The 17088-nt window shown below is 47.3% G+C and overlaps 1 protein-coding gene across 2 annotated transcripts in view; it reads left to right on the forward strand.

The window, feature by feature from the left end:
* The window catches only part of Itpr2 (inositol 1,4,5-trisphosphate receptor type 2), a 398346-nt gene extending 382752 nt beyond the window's left edge, over positions 1 to 15594 (forward strand). For both annotated transcript variants that reach the window (XM_057792035.1, XM_057792044.1), the window contains 2 exons: positions 11486 to 11647; positions 12131 to 15594. In XM_057792035.1, coding sequence (XP_057648018.1) covers positions 11486 to 11647; positions 12131 to 12217 — 249 coding nt within the window. In that variant the 3' untranslated portion in view covers positions 12218 to 15594. The remainder of the gene's footprint in view (positions 1 to 11485; positions 11648 to 12130) is intronic.
* Positions 15595 to 17088: the final 1494 nt, after the last annotated feature.

Here is a 17088-nt window from a genome sequence, read left to right on the forward strand (position 1 = left end):
TTTGAGGCATACCATAGGAGTTAGCAAGCAGAGAGGTGGGGCTGGGTGGAAGAACCCTCTGGAAATCCCAAGCTGCAAGTGACATGGGGAAATGTGTATGCCAGCGTGACTCCTTGTTGACGTCTCTTAAAATGTGTTCATTTCGGGGATGTCATAATCCCCTGAGGCGGTGACAGAGCACACCTCCCACTCTCTGTGTACTTCGCCCTAACCATATGGTCCCACATGACATCTCTACGCTGCCTGCCCAGCTCTGCCCACCTTCCCTCCCACCAGCTGCATGTGAACGCAAGCGTTCTCCCCCAACCCCTGAACTGGCTCGTCCCGGCCAGTTCTTCAATGGTAGGAACCCTGAGAGCTGGGTGATAGTTACCCATCTTCAGAGACAACAGTCATGATCTCCGAGCACACGCTTCCTAAGTGGTGAAAGTGGGAAGCACAGGCGGCCTCTCAGGTCACCAGTAGCCTTCTGAGCTTCTCCTGCACCGAGGGGCTGTGGATGGTTGTTCTCCTTGGCCAGTGCCAATGTAGGGCAGGTGGTGGCTGGAATTTGGGAAAGGAGAGACTCAAGGACTGAGCAGGCACCTCATTTGCCTTCCCTTCCTCCCTCTCTCCCTGCTTTCCTCCTGCCCTCTCTCTCCAGAAAGAATGGGAGATCAACATGTCTTTCTGTGTGTTTGTGGTGCATGTGTGCGAGCATCTGCTGATGCTCTCAGTTTTGAGGAGTACCAGTGCCATCAGTTCTGTGTAATACAGAGAATTCAGTCCTGACAAGGAAATGGGCAAAACACACAAGAGTAGCTAGTTTAATCCTCAAAGCCTTGGCCGGCTAATGGATTTCAAATTGGTCCTAACTTGTCAGGCAGAATGACCTTACTGAGCCCACAACCCAACAGCATCTTGTTTCTGTTCGGGGTTCAGGAGGAAAACAGATGTGAGGAAATAAAACAAACACCTCTGCAGGGAGCGGCGCACACATGGAGAAACCCCTCTGCCTTGCAAGTTCGAGCTGCTGGACCTGCAGCTGTTGGGCCCATCCTCTGTGGCTCTCTGCGAATCTGTGGGTCTCAGACCAGCAACCACAGGCAAAGGAAGTGCCCAGTTAACTCAGTGGCCTGAACCCCCAGCCCGTCCATTTCTTTACCATCTCTCCCACAGATGCTCTGTCCCTCATGCCAAAGTGGCGGCTGGCACAGCCAGAGATGATGAACTGATCCATTTCAACCCCACCTTGTGAACCATGGTTCCTTTTGGACACAACCATCACTAGCTAAAGCAGAGCCCAGAAATCAGAGGGGAGGATTGTCCCATCAAGACATCCAACTCTGGCTACTCTTTGGGGGCTGCTAGGCCACCTACATTCAGAAAGGTTGACTAGAAATTTTGTTGCTGCCACCATTCAGTCAAACTTGACTAAGTTTGGCAGTGTGCAGTAACTCCTTAAAGAACTGTGTGCCATAAAGGAAACAAACAAGAGTGGCCAGCCACATGGCAACACCCGTGGGTGCGTGGTGTGGGAAGTCCTTATGCCTGTGTGTTGCTTTTATTGATGAATAAAGAAGCTGCTTTTGGCCAATGGCTTAACAGAGTAAAGCCAGGAAGGAAATCCAAACAGAGATGTAGAGAGAGAGTAGGCAGAGTCAGGGAGAAGCCATGCAGTTGCCAGAGGAGAAACACGCGCGCTGCCAGCTGAAATCTTGCCAGTAGGCCACGAGTCCCATGGTAAAATATAAAATAATAGAAATGGGTTAATTTAAGATGTAAGAGCTAGCTAGAAATACTCAAACAGTATGGCAAATATTTCGGGTCTGAGCATCCGGGAAGGAACAAACAGGCTCCACCAGCTGGTGCAGTCTAAGGAAGCACAGACATCAACCTTCTGTTTCTTGCCCTTCATCAACCAGCATCCAGTTTTACTAAGGCGTTTGTACACAGACCTGGTTGAATCATTGCCCACAGAATGGAACTCAGTTATTAGTCCAGAGGTTGGGTTGTCTCAAAATCCTGATTCTGGGAGACCATGTGTACTTTGTCATTCTGGGACACCTTGATTCAGCTCATTCGGACAAAGCCAGGTGTAATCCTGGGGCTCCTGAGAGCAAACTCGCCTTCGTCAGCCAGGAAATTTTAAAGATTTGTGGCTATCCACCTATGAACCAGAGCCTCAGCATAAGAGGGTGGACCTGGGAGAGGCTGGCGTGAGAGGAATACATGGAGAAACTGGAGCAAAATGATGGAGAAATGTGTTTAGAAAGTGTCCCTGCCCTTGTGGCAACTATAATGTGTAACTGAGGGTTTCTCTCCTGCCCGCCAGTTCCTGAATAGCCACTCTGAGGCTTAATATTAATTACAAATGGTGTGCCCTATTGGCTCAGACTTATTATTAACTAGCTCTTACAACTTAACCCATTTCTATTGCTCTGTATTTTCCCACAAGGCTAGTGGCTTGTTATCTACATCTTGCTTCCCTAGCAGCTGCTGGCGTCTCCCCTGGGCCCCCCCCCTTTCTTCCTGTATTCAGTTTGGCTTTCTCACCTAGTTATATTCTGCCCTGCCACAGGCCAAAGCAGCTTCTTTGTTAACCAATGGTAGTAAAATATACTCATAGCATACGGAGGGGCATCCCACATCAGTAATGTGTGTGTTCACACCTTCAACCCTGAAGATGGACAGAGAGTTACTGAAGAGGCTATGGGTGGACTTCAGTTGGAAGCAATAAAGAGTCAGTCCCGATCTTAAGCGTCTCAGGTGGGCTGTGTGTTCTTACCAACACAGAACGCCTGTGTCCAACAGCCAATCCTAACAGAGCATTCATTACATGACCTCATCTGACTGGTTCCATCCTGCGTCAGAAGCAAGTTTTTGCTGTAGAAAATACTTCAGCTCTGTTTTGGCTGTTTGGATTCTCAAAGTGTCCTACTGGGTAGATAATCTTCCAGAAAATTAAAGCAGTGAAATGCTTCAAAACACAGACGAAGTGTATCAACTGTATGAAACCTGAGTGGTCTTAGCATAAAAATGGAAAGCTTGTTTGTTAAATTGAATCGGAATTAGAGTTGCAGGGCCTGTCGGCTCTTGGGGGTAGCTCCCGTGTTGCATGTGTGTGTGTGTGCACGCACATGTGCATGTGTGTGTGGTGTGTGTGTGTGTGTGTGTGAAACTGCTTGGCGCACATGGCTGCAATTCCTGCCACCAAAGCCTGATGACTCTTGGAACGAGGCTTGTTAAAGTTATGCCCAGCTTGAGGTGGTTACTCACAGACAGCCTCCTGCTGCCGCACCTGCATACCCGATCCCCTTTCCGGCTCACTTGTGCTCAGGGAAGTCCAGAGCTTGGCTTCATCTTTTGAAGTTTCTCCCCTTATCCTACCTGGAGTCATCTTACGGCTTCTCAGCTTATGGCAGCTGCCTGCTGTCACCTGAGGATGCTGAGTTCACTGTGTTCATATCACGTGGTCTAGGGACTCTTGTATCCATCTCTCCTTTTACTTGCAACTGTGATACTTTTCATTCTCTGAGGCTTTGCATATTAATTTTATGATGGAAAATCTAGTTAGAAACACAGAGCCCAGTTTAGGATGGCAAGCAAGAAAATGGTCTCATGAGGGCCCTGACTGAGTACAGCTTAGAGTGTGGAAGCTGGCCAAGGGGACGGCAGATGGTTAGTTGATACTCAGTTGCAGCAGAGTTCATTCTGTGTGGCCTCTCATTAGCAATATTTGAAAATCCTCTGCCAAATCCCACCAAACCTCCAGTATTTTTCATCCTATTCTGTGACAATGCTGACATGGCATGTGCTCCTGATCTTCAGTGAAAGAACTTTTAGCACACCCTGGGAAAGTAGCTCAAGAGATTCCAGTTTTAATAGTCTCTGTATTGTGTGTTTAGAAGCTAGACTTTTGGAGCTGGACACTGGATGTAGGTCCTCATGCAGATCAGGTAGGCGCCTGGCAGCTGAGCCATGTCCCAGCCTTCTGTTCCTAGTTTGAGAATCTCACCAAGCTGTCTAGGTTGGCTTTGAGCACATTCTGTGGCTGGACCAGGCCTTGAACCTGAAATCCTTGTACCGCAGCTTCCGGAACAGTCAAGTGCCAATGTCTTCCTCAGACACGGGGAGCCGATCAATCAGGGAAAGCAGAGAAACAAAAGATTCCCAGAGAAGCAAAGCCTGGTTTAGCTACTTACTCACCCTTCTGAGGCCGTGGTCAAGTAATCTTCACTTGGTGTTGCAACCTGTGGAGTGAGATCATAGCAATCCCTGTTCTGTGGAATTGTGGGTACTGGCCATCGCATGACTAAATGCCAGACACTCAGAAGACAGGTGGGCAAGTCAGAACTACTTTCCTTTCAGCTCACACATGGGTGATGTTTCATAAATGCTAATGGCTTTTTTAAAAGACAAATTCTAAATGTTTGATTGACCCAAACCATTCTCATTACTTCTTAGTCTCATTCTGACATGGTAAAACATGCTTTCTGTGTTGTTCTGAAATTGTGGTCAGTTCTGAATCACGAGAGCTGGGGGCACCAGAGCTCTCCAGTCACATCCGGAGATGGAATGAGTTCAGAGCTACCTCCCATCATCCTCCAGGACACTGGAAACATGCACGCATACGCACACATGCATGCACGTGCACACTGGGCTTGCATTCAGCGTCTCTTCTAACCTTAACTCTGTGTGCTGGCTCATTTGCCAGACTCAAGGCTATTTGCAGCAATTTGAATGTTGAAGCTCTTTTTGCATCCACAGCTTACGAAATGCCAGGCTGGGACAGGTACGGACACATCTTGAGACACTTCTGTTTTTGCAGATAAGCAAACTGAGACTTGGAGAGTAAGAGACCCATTTGCCCCCTACAGTAGATGATGTGGGTCATGAGGAAACCAAAAGCCAGCTTCCCATCTCTTCAGTGGTACCCTACCACTAACAACACTAGTTCTGCTCCACAGATGGAAATATCACTTGAAAATGTCAAGTGTGAACACCACATAGGTGATCTCAAAGCAACACTAACATTAATGGGTCACACTGACCTGCTATTAAAAAGACTTGGAAAGACTTTTTTACTCCTGTCTATTGGTTCTCTAGTCTCCTAGACAGACATACTATAAAATTAGCCGTAGCAAAAAGATTATGGACCCTAAATGAACATCTCAGAGAAATGACGAGTTCATCTATGAGTCTTGCATTTTAGAAACCTCTAGAAGATCTGCTTGTCACTAAGTTATTAGGAGGATCAACCTGCAGCCTAGGAGTCTGGCAGCTAAAGGACTTCCCTGACTATAGGCTCTCCTGCGGTCACATGTCTTCAGTCTGCTGAAACAGGAAATGATTTCATATTGACTAACCAGCATCAGCCCGGGACTCTAATAGCATGTGCATGACCACAAGACGTGCTGTGTAAAGTGAAATCAGACCACTGTGTTAGTGGGCAAGCACCACAGGCTAGCAGGATTAGGAAGTCGCTCAAGCTGCCAACAGGCAAGCCCTGCAGGAAGCACAAGGCATACAGTTCTGGCTTAGGGTCAGGCAACAACTCCACCTTCCCCCCCACCCCAAGAGAAACAAGAAAAAGGGAGGGGGAGGGGTAGAGAGAGAGAGAGAGAGAGAGAGAGAGAGAGAGAGAGAGAGATATGTCTGGCTGCTTTGTCACAAACTGCTCTCAACAGAAAAACAAAACACATATACAGTACTGTGTTTAAGGTCATTTTCATGAAACGAGAAAGCTTGTATTGACTTTTAAAAACTTATTTTTTAAATTTAATTTTCTTTTAAAAAGTTGTACTAGTTCTTTGAGAGTTTTTTTCTTTAGATATCTCAAGTAAGATATGCAGACTTTGTATGCATGCCAACACCGGTCTATCAGGATAACCTGGCAGATCTATTATCCGCTGTTTTGAAGCTCCCCACACTTAGTGTCCATATTGGCTGCAGCAGTTTGCAGCCCTGCAGCAGAGAATAGGTGTGCCAGGTGTCCCCGTGCCCAGTGTTCATGCCACCGTTTATCATCATTTGGTTTTGACCTTGGCCATTCTGACTGGGCTTAAATTAAATCTCAAGGGAATTTAATTTGCATTTCCTTGATGGCTATAAGTCTTGAATACTTTTAAATGTTTCTCAGCTGTTTGTAATTTTTCCTGAATGTTTAGGTTTATGTCCCCAAATTATAAATTAGATTTTATTAAAGGTTTAATTTTGAGTTACTTATATATTCTAGATATTATCACTCCATCCTATGTATAGTTGGTAAAGATTTTTCCCCAATCTGCAGACTGCCTCTTCGTTTGAGTAATAGTACACTTTGCTGTATAGAAACTTTGTAGTTTTGTGAGGCCCCATTTATTCATTATTGGTATTAAAGCCTTTTACTATCGAGATGCTATTCAAAAAGTCTTTTCTGATACCAATGACCTCAAGACTATTCCCTGCTTGCTCCCCTGTCAGAGTCAGGGTATGAAGTCCTTAATCTGTTGAAGGAGAGGCCACTTGTTGGTTCCTGGCTGCTTGGCCCTGAAATAATCACACAGAAACTATATTATTAAAAACATTCCTTGGCCCATTAGCTCTAGCTTCTTATTGGCTAACTCTTACATATTAATTTAACCCATTTCTATTAATCTGTGCATCACCACAAGGTCATGGCCTACCAGCAAAGTTTCAGCGTGTCTGTCTCAAGCAGAGGCTACATGGCTTCTCTCTAACTCTGCCCTTCTTTCTCCCGGCATTCAGTTTGGTTTTCCTCGCCTACCTCTGTTTTACCCTATCTCGAACTCAAGACCAATGGTATTCACAGCACACAGAGGGGAATCCCACATCATTAATCCCTTTGGAGTATAGTTTTTTAAGGTGTGAAAGATACGGGTGAGATTTCACTTGTTTCCTGTAACCATTCAGTTTGACAAGCAACATTTGCTGGATGCATCTTTTCTCCAATGCTTGTTTGTTGGCTTTTGTCAAATGTTGGGTGGATGTAGGAGTCAGGGTTTATATGTGAGTCCTCATTTCTATTCCATTCATCAATGAGTCTGTTTCTGTGGAGTACTGGGGTCATCACCATCGCTGTGCTGGTGTTGGTCTGTGGTGTCAGGGTAATAGTTCTTTTATGAAGTTTGGTGCTCATACGTGTTTAGGATTGTAATATCCGCTTGGGTTTCTGCTAATGGAGATAAAGTATCCATATGTGTCTCTTCTGATTGGTTTTCACTTTAGTCTATTTTGTCTCATATTAGAATCGTTCTGCTGCCTGACTCTTCCCATTTGCTTGAAAACTTTTTTCCTCCCTTTACTTTGTCTATCACTGGCCCAGAATTGTGTGTCTTGGAGGTCGCAAAAAGATGGATCCTGTTGTTTTCTGATCCAGCCTGTTGTTCCGTTTCTATTTATTAGGGAATTGGCTTTATTTTAAATCAATTTTATTATCAGTTAATATTAGGAGATATTCTCAAACAATGTGTATTAATTTGTCATTTTGTTGATTTTACGGTGTTCTTTTGATTGGGTGTTTTGGAATTGCTTTTGTGCCTTCCTGCCCATGTTTATCCTTTTTTTCAGATATGAGTATTCTTTTACGTGTCTTCGATGGAGCTGGATTAGTGGTCATAACTGAAATCTGATGGCTCTGCTGGGCACAGTAGCACTGCCGTCCACTGTCTTTCATAGCTTATAGAGCGTGCAGGGTATAGCTCCTTCTGGGTTTCAGTCTCCATTGGAAAATGTACTGCTATTCTGGTGGGCCTGCCTTTTGATCTTATTCTTGTCTTTTCAATAGCCTTTGTTTTGTGCATTGAGTGTTCTGTTACATGATGTGGGGAATTTCTTTTCTGGTCCTGTCTATTTGGGGTTCTGTATGCCTCTTGGGCCTTGATAGGCATCTCATTTCTTAAATTAGAGAGTTTTTATTTTATAATATTGTTCTATAGGTTTGATCTTTATAGAGCGAGTTCCCACATGGTCTGTTCTTGGGGCTTGGAGGGGATTTGACATTTTCTTTGAGTGATACAACTCCTCTTTGTCTCTCTTCCACCTGACCCAATCTATTGGTGAAATTTTCCTCTGAATTTTTTGTTTGAACTCATTTTTATTTTAAGATTTATTTCATTTGGCATTTCTTCAGAGATTGTATCTCTTCACTAAATTCTGCTTTCATATCTTGAGTTGTTTTTGTTATTTCATCCAACTATATTTTTGCAGCCTTCAATTTGGCATCTATTTATCCCTCCTTGAATCCTTATCTTGTGTATCATCTAAGTGACTTTTCTCAGGGGACATACAATGGGAGTATTAGTTTTTAGTTGTCCATGTTTGAGGTGGGATCTAGGCATCTGGGGTAAGGTCACTGATAATGCTTGTTGTAGAAATATTGTCTTCTGTGTTGAATGGCTGGCTGAAGTTCTTGTCCCATTACACCAATTTGTCAGACAACTGACCAGCTGTATGGGGCTAAGGGCAATTCAGTGTTGATGTTTAAGGAGGGCATCAAAAGTAGACTTGGCTCAACTTGAGCTCAGTGAGGTTTCTAAGCCCAGAGCAGACTTCTGTAAAGTTAGAAGATGATCATAGGCAAGTTTCAGGGGTCAGAAGTTTTCTTCAGGCAACAGGTCCTACGGGAATTGGACATACTAGTCTTGTGAGGAATGGGGCAAGGGGAGGCAGTCCCAGGGCATGTCATCTTCATGCCTGTTGTAGGAGTTGCATATGTGGGTATAGTGACCTTGTTGGAGAGGGTAAATCTTAAGGTCATGAGTATGGGAAGAGTTGGCAATATAAATCTAGAGCCTGCCTAGAGAAGAGCCAAGTGGGCACAGCAGAGACAGTGCAAGTCTAGACTCCATGTTTAGGGAAAAGGGATAAGGAATCTCAGCATTTTTTAAACATTAGAAAATTACCTATATATCTTCATTTCAGACTTGATCGGTTGACAGAGGGAGAAACATGACAAATTAGAGCAGCCAGAAATACTCAGAGTGGGCAAAGAGAGAGAATGGATCCCCGAGGACAGGAACAGACCATCGCTGCTCCCCGGCACCTCCTTGCCTTTGTCATCAGTGACCGCCTGCCTGTGGGTTAGAAAAGCACGGGGCACAGGCTGGGGGCTGCTCTCCATTGTTCCCCAGTGCCTAGCACGGGTGCAGATTCACAAGCGGGAATTATAAAAGGAATGAGTGAACAAAGGGACGAGCGCAGACAGAGTGGGAAATGAGAGTCCCGTGGCCAGGCAGCTCCAGCACAATCTGCTCAGAGAGAGCTGCCATTGTCTCCTCAAAAGCGGGCAGCATTGGACATGACCTATCCAGCCGGGCCCCTGCAGGAGCCTCTTTGCAGAGATGGCTTCACAAACCTGTCTTATGTTCTCTTCTGCCTGATCGTGGAAGGGATATCTTCACCCTCCTTCACTTGGGGCATTAATTGCCATGTTTCCTGGGATCGATCATCTGACCCTGTGTCACCAGATGAACCCCAACACTTCTGCCCCCGAAGAACCCCCTTCCAAGTCACGTGTCCCATTATCCTCTTTATCCCCATCCTGCCTTAACGTCTCTTCTGACCTCTTGTAGTCTTTTATGTATGCATGTGTGCACACATGTGTTAGGTATGTAAGAATCTGAATTTAACTCGATTCCGCCTATGGGAAAAAACACGACATATCTATCTTGATAGTCCCAGTGCCGCCCATTTCCCTGAAAAGCCAGGGTTGCTCTCACACACAAAGACATCAGCCTTTACTCAGCTCTCCCTGTCCCATCTCCTCTCCCACAATCTCACCTCTGGGAGTCACCTGCTTCCCACCCCAGAAGAAGAGCTGGAGAATTCTGGAATTCTGGTGTGAAGATATGACCACCTTTAACCTCTGAGCAAAGGGCAGTTTCTGAGCCATGTCCTCCTCTAGTGACCCGTAGGGGACGGAGGAGGAGTCACTGTTGTACTTCATCTCAGAGTCTGGCTGGCAACTGAACCACCCCATTGCTTAGCTGGTCACCTTCAGGATGGCACCAGGGACTCTGTAGGGTTCATCCTAAGAGTCACCGTAGGGGGAAAGGATGATATTGAGGTTAGCACCTGCATCACTTTATATACAGGTCCATGGCAGTAAAGTCATCCAGTCGGCAGCACAAACATCACCCCTGCCTTCAGTTCTAACTCTGCCTCTCAGGGAGCCGGGAGTCTGAGTGTGATCCCCAGCCTGTGTGTGATCCCCAGGACTCACATGGCAGAAGGAAAGAACCGACTCTGGCCGTTGGTCCTCTGAGCCACACACATGACTGTGAGCCCTAAATGCTTGACTGTAGATGTGGTGGGTGTGGTGGGAGTAGCTGAGTGAATCTGTTACTCTGAAACTTCCCTCCTTCCTTCCCTCCCTCCCACAAACACACACACACACCAACAACAACAACAAGCCATGCCAAGGACCAGAAGGGTCAAGATGGAAATGGCAGGACAAACACTTCTCCCCACTGCACTCTGTGGGTTGAGAGCCCAGGCAGAGTCTTCTCAGGACTTACCTGGGAGGGGAGGGGTTGTAAGCAAGAGGCTCCTGCAGCAGTGACAGGTGACAGGGACACAACCCCATGCTCTGTGGTGCAAAGGTCAGTGTGTCCCCATTCTGACATGGGCGATTGACAAGCCGGAGATGGGGGACATGTTACAATTTCCGGAGTAAATGAAGACTGAAAACTGCGTGCTAAGCTACGCACATCAACTCTATGGAATTCACCAGTCAGAGTTTTCGAGACTGATGGGTGTCTACCACAATGGAGGGGACACACAGAGGACACACCCAGGCTGCCCAGAAAATGGTGAAAGTGGCACCAGCTATTGCCTTCCTGGGAAGACACTCCACAGTGATAGCGCTTCCAAAGGGAATAGACTGTATAACCCCAGGCCATGACCTTCTGCTCCCCGCCGGAGCTGGAGGCCACAGAACTGGTAGAGGACGTGGACAGGAACCCAGCATGGTGGCAGGAACTGAAACCTACCAACCTCCTACTAAGGAACAGTGTGTGCTTCTCCTATCCCCACCCCCACCCCCGACACACACACACACTTAGATCTGCTCTTGCTGCCACAAGACTCCAGAATCACCGGACACCCACGGCTGCTTCGCCAGGACCACCTGGGAACCTGCAGGAAGCCATTGTTTAGGTCTTTCCCAGTCCATGAGGACCAATCCTGGCTCTTCCTGCCCCAGGCCAGAGAGGGATCTTTTATTGTATATGCTGAGAGACATTGTGCTTTGGGTTTTATTGGAGACAGTCTGGCTTTGTAGCCCAGGCTGGTCTGAAATTCATTATGTAGCCCGTACTGGCCTTGAACACCAAGACCAGCTCCTGCCTCGGCTTCCAGAATGATAGGATTACAGATGTGCACCGCCCTGCCCAAGTGAGACACTGATTTACATTTCAATAATAAATAACCAGGAATATTCTGTGTAGTGCCTCCGGCTGCCACCCACACTCACTGCCCGGTTCCCACATTTCTTTTCTTTCAGGAGAAGAATTTGGACTGGTTTCCCCGGATGCGAGCCATGTCCCTTGTCAGCAATGAAGGTGACAGTGAACAGAATGAGATGCGGAGCCTGCAGGAGAAGTTGGAGAACACCATGAGTCTGGTGAAGCAGCTCTCTGGGCAGCTGGCGGAGTTGAAGGAGCAGGTCAGTGAGCGGAGCCGCCCACGGCTGGCCCCAGCTGTGCTGTCCCCAGCTGTGCTGTGGAAAGACAAGGAGGGACCCCTTTGCTACTGGTGATAGCTCTTACTACCTGCTTGGCTTTGCGTTTCCAAGCTCACTGGAAAAGCAGGAATTCACTAATAGCCATGCTAAAGTCCTGATTAACCCTTTTATCGTATGACATCCTTAGCGCTCACAAAACAGAATATCACCAGGCCCCTCTGGAGCTGTTAAATGATTCCAGCCACGGTGATAAGAATGTAGCAGATGTGTCTCTAACAACCCTGCTTCCTGTTTCCTAACCATGGAGAGCGGAGTCGGTCTTTCTCACCTCTATTTCTGGTTATTTACTTTTTAAAATAAGTGCTTTTGTGGTGAATATGTTCTGTGGGGAAGCAGACAGCGGGTTCTTGGAGGAAGAATCGGGAAAAGCAGCTGAAGGCACTCGCTCTCTCTCTCTCTCCCCAGATGACAGAACAAAGGAAGAACAAGCAGAGGCTGGGCTTCCTTGGATCAAACACACCCCATGTGAACCATCACATGCCACCGCACTGACACCACGGGGGCATGCCGTGACCAGCCTTTCATCAGATGCCCGCCTCATCGCTGAAGGAAGGATGGAGATGAAGGGAGCAAACAGTGGCTATTGTTGAAAAGCTAAAAAACAGCCAAGTGCCAAGATGCCGAGCCATTTAGCTCCCAGAACAATCCGTAACTGTGTTTTCACGCTTGAGAAGACTCAAGCTAAAAAACAGCGCAGGGCATAGACTCTCTGTGCAGCAGGAAGCCAGGCCGGGGGGTGGGGGGCAGACCTCCCCCTGCTCAATCGAGAGGCCTTGGACTTGTCTCACATGCTGACTGCAGCCTGTCACGGCTGGCTGGAATTTATTTCTTCGAATTGCAGCAAACAGGTCAGAGGCAGGAAGCCACACTTTGGTGGCTGGGAGTCTGACTCAAAAAAAATTTTTAAAAGATTAAAAACGCAACTCCGAGAGTTGAAAAGGAAATCTCATGAAGCTTCCGAACCTTCTGTGTTCCTACTGGACAGCTTCTTCATGGCCATGAAATGTGATGGGCTCAGCTCTACACACCTGGTGCTTTGGGGTTCACACACCACACACTGAACAGATAACTGGAGGAGGGATCACGGTCCCCAGGACTCTGTGCAGGGCTGCACAAACGGAAAGCCACAGAGCTGACTGAGAATGCGCTTAAGGTCACATGCATGCTAAGATCATGGAAGAAGAGAAGCTTGGCCAGGAAATAGTGTTGGGTGCAGATGCTATTTAAATGTACTGGTATTAATAAAACAAACACTCAAAGGTGACAGAAAGCATTGAGAAACTTGCTGTGGTGCGTTTGCCTTTCAAAAGCATGGAGTGAAAGCAAGTTGGTTTGTATTTGTGGTGCTTGAGGAGCTGAGTGTTTGCTCTCCCTGCACCTGCGGGAGGGAAACCTAAGAAATGCAGATTTCGATGGCACGTTTAGGACTATTACAGTAATGGTATTTCAACATAGAGCAGATCATAATTCCTTCCTCCAAGCTGTTTTCGTGTTGAATCTTGAAACCAGAACTTATCGAGGCGGATAACCTGGGTGGGTAGATTATTTGGGGAGGCTATTTGAGGCGGTAGAGCCAGACAGATGAGCAAATAGTGGAATCTGCTCTGTGGCGAGGCCCCACCAGCCACGGCGCTGCACTCTGAGCCAGGCTCTTCCGGTGGACCCTCAGGCCTCCAGATTTTTCAGCTTTCAGCCACCAAGGGCCACATGCATTTCTCACAACCATTAAAGCTTTCAGGTGTTTCAAGACAGTTTTAGCTGTTGACTCCTAAAAATAATTCAAATCCCTGGTCTATATATACAGCCACGCTATACAGGCTGGAAACCCGCGTTGACCTACCTTCTGTTTCTTAGGTGGAGCCTTGGGACCCAGTACAATGCACTAATTCTACTGGTACTCAACCCACAGACACTAAAACCACCCTAAATTAAGACATGCTCTTGGACAGGGCGGTGATTCTCTTAGCCTGAAGTTGGAGGATGCTGATGCCCGGGATGGAAGACAGTGCCATGCTGACCTTTGACCCCTGTCCTGATCTGGCACAGTCACCTTTAATTCTTTGGTGTCACCAAAATTAAACTAAGGCAGCCATTTTCAAAACCCAAGGCCACCAGTGCCGCGACAGTGGTTAAGAGTAGAGTAAGCCGGGCAAGCGGGAGGGCTGTGGAAGGGAAGGTGTGAGCCGCTGTGCCGTGAGACCTGACGTCCCAGCCAGTGCCGCCGCTCACTGTCTGGCGCTGTATTTTCTCCAGGGGGAAACATCCAAAAGAGAAGCCGCCTACTGAGGCTCTCGCTATGTCTAGTGTGTCTTATTTTTTCAGCTGCATTTTCTTTCTTCCCTTTCTACAAGCTTAAAGATTATGAAACAAAATTTTTAAAAGCAAATGAAACAAAAGGCACTTTCTAGGTCCCTGAATTACATAAAGATATTAAAAAAGGCAACTTGATGTCTGGTAAGAGTTTCCATTTGTCATGTGTGTTTTCTAACACAAGTGGATTGTTTGAAGTCAGTGTGCTTGGTGTTCTCATACGTATATAGCAATATTAAAACCACAGTCACCTCTGACTTCTGTGCTAGGGAGGGTTCTTTAATATTTAGGTTATTAAAATTCATATTGGTTAAAAGTTGCAGTTCCCACTGAATAATATTTTTAATTTACGGAAGGGTTTGCTCCCCTGTGTGTTCCATTCTGAGGCTCAGGCGTTTAATGAGAGATGTCTTCTAAATTAAAACAGTCATTGGGGATCAGAGCCCTGCACTGTCTGGGGAGAGAATATTGACCAGTTGTATGCATGCAAAGATAGAATTTTCTACTCTTTTAGAAAGTTAAGTTACCAAAGGGCTTATTTTCCTGAATTCGCCATTTTCTCTTCCCTGTGGATGAAGATTGCGGTATTTGGTAGACTATTGATAGTTCCAGGAAGCCGATGCGTCTGAATCAGAGCTGACCCTGTGATGATCCAGCTCAGGGTTTTGACTGCCATTCAGCGACAGACAGCAATGTGGTGTGACTCCATCTCCGGGACTGAATGTGAGTAAGGAGGCCTGGGAGCTGGTGATGAAGACTAAGACGGGACTTCACTTCCCAGGATGCCACCTTCCCGGAAAGAAGGAGACAAAGCTCACCTTCAGGGACCAAGGAGATTCAGAAACCAAGGCATAGGAGAGGTGACTAGTGACTCAGGAGCGATGACGTCATGACTCTGACTCGGGAGCGATGACGTCATGACTCTGACTCAGGAGAGATGATGTCATGACTCAGAACGCTTAACCATGCACTGTATGGAAGAGCAACCAGAGGATGACATACGCCTGGCAGCTGTTTCAAAGCTTTGTTGCAATGTCCTGGCCTGGAGACTCCTTCTAAGCTACTGTGAGATGCAATACCGTGAGCCCTGGAGGAAACGGGCTTCTTAAACCCAGACACAGCGGCTGTGTGAGCCAGGTGAAGAGCTAGCTAAGCTGTCTTCATCCCTGAGGCTCCTGCCCTGAGAGAGGTGGGGAGGCTCGTAAGCCATGATAAGCTCTCTATTTTCAAAATTTGATAGCCAATTCTGGATTTCAAAAACCGCCGGAGGCTACCCAAGGCCCTCTGCTCACTTCTGTGCTGCCGCCTTTGAAATAAGGGTTAATGAGACTCCCGTGTAGAAGACGACACGGTGCGGAAAATCAACAGAACTGAGCACACGTGAAAACTGAGAACTCTGCAGACAGCTCTAGGTCCTCCTCCATGGGAGTGTCCCCAGGCTTGAGAAGTTTATGAAGTCATTGTGCCAGGACTCACATCACCAAATGGATTAATTCTCTTACCTCTAGCAAGAAAGAATGTCTATGTTGTCCTTTAAAAAGGTGAATTTTAACATACCATCAGGGCTGGATAACTTATAAGTAAATATTAATAAAATGAATTTTCATCTTTTGTGTGCCTTTATCACTTCTTGTCGTGTTTCTGAAAAGTCTCTCTACTGGTGTGGAAAGGCATATTTATTGCTATTTTACATAGCAAGAGTGAGGGACAAAAGTATGATTCAGAGTATGGACCCAGTGACCCAGCGAGCCCAGAGAACAGACCCAGGTGACCCAGCGAGCCCAGAGAACAGACCCAGTGTCCCAGCGAGCCCAGAGAACAGACCCAGGTGACCCAGCGAGCCCAGAGAACAGACCCAGGTGACCCAGCGAGCCCAGAGAACAGACCCAGGTGACCCAGCGAGCCCAGAGAACAGACCCAGTGACCCAGCGAGCCCAGAGAACAGACCCAGTGACCCAGCGAGCCCAGAGAACAGACCCAGGTGACCCAGCGAGCCCAGAGAACAGACCCAGGTGACCCAGCGAGCCCAGAGAACAGACCCAGGTGACCCAGCGAGCCCAGAGAACAGACCCAGGTGACCCAGCGAGCCCAGAGAACAGACCCAGGTGACCCAGCGAGCCCAGAGTCTGAATCCAGGTGACCCAGCGAGCCCAGAGAACAGACCCAGTGTCCCAGCGAGCCCAGAGAACAGACCCAGTGTCCCAGCGAGCCCACAGTCTGGACCCAGGTGACCCAGTGAGCCCAGAGTTCGTTGGGAACTGGCCAAATCTTCAGTTTTCTCACAGGTACTAGTGTATCTACACTTTAGAGTCCCAGAACCACTCTGTGGACCCAGATCCCTTGGTCAACTTGGAATCCCTGGTTCTTGATAGCGGCTGTCCCCAAGGACAGGTCTAATGGTTCTCAGCCTGTGGGTCACAACCCCTTTGGGAGTCAATCAACCTTTTCACTGGGGTCTCCTGCATATCAGAAATTACACTGCAATTCATAACAAAATAATCTTAGTTATTGGTTGGGGGGGGGAATCACCACAACATGAGGAGCTGTATGAATAGGCAGTTGAGAACCACTGCCCCAGAAAATCTCAGCCTGCTGCCGGCTGAAGTCCACTCAGGTGGTGTGAATCCCATGCAGTCTATGAAGTCCACTCAGGTGGTGTGAATCACATGCAATCTATGAAGTCCACTCAGGTGGTGTGAATCACATGCAGTCTATGAAGTCCACTCAGGTGGTGTGAATCACATGCAGTCTATGAAGTCCACTCAGGTGGTGTGAATCCCATGCAGTCTATGAAGTCCACTCAGGTGGTGTGAATCACATGCAGCCTATGAATAGATTTCTTTGCCCTGGGTGCCCTGGGTATTTTCCAGTTCCTGGAAGCAGTTTAGCAAGCTCTGCTTCAGCCAGAGGAAAGGAGGTTGATGTGGGGAGGGGAATTGGGACGTGAGTAGTTCCTCTTCCAGTGAGAGTGACTGACACCCCCAACAGGACTGTGCCTGCAGAAAGAGGGATGGCCAAGTCCCAGCCACAGCTTCGTCTGGTCAACTGCATGT

Source organism: Chionomys nivalis, chromosome 1 (genome assembly GCF_950005125.1).
Source record: "Chionomys nivalis chromosome 1, mChiNiv1.1, whole genome shotgun sequence".
NCBI classification, from domain to species: domain Eukaryota; kingdom Metazoa; phylum Chordata; class Mammalia; order Rodentia; family Cricetidae; genus Chionomys; species Chionomys nivalis.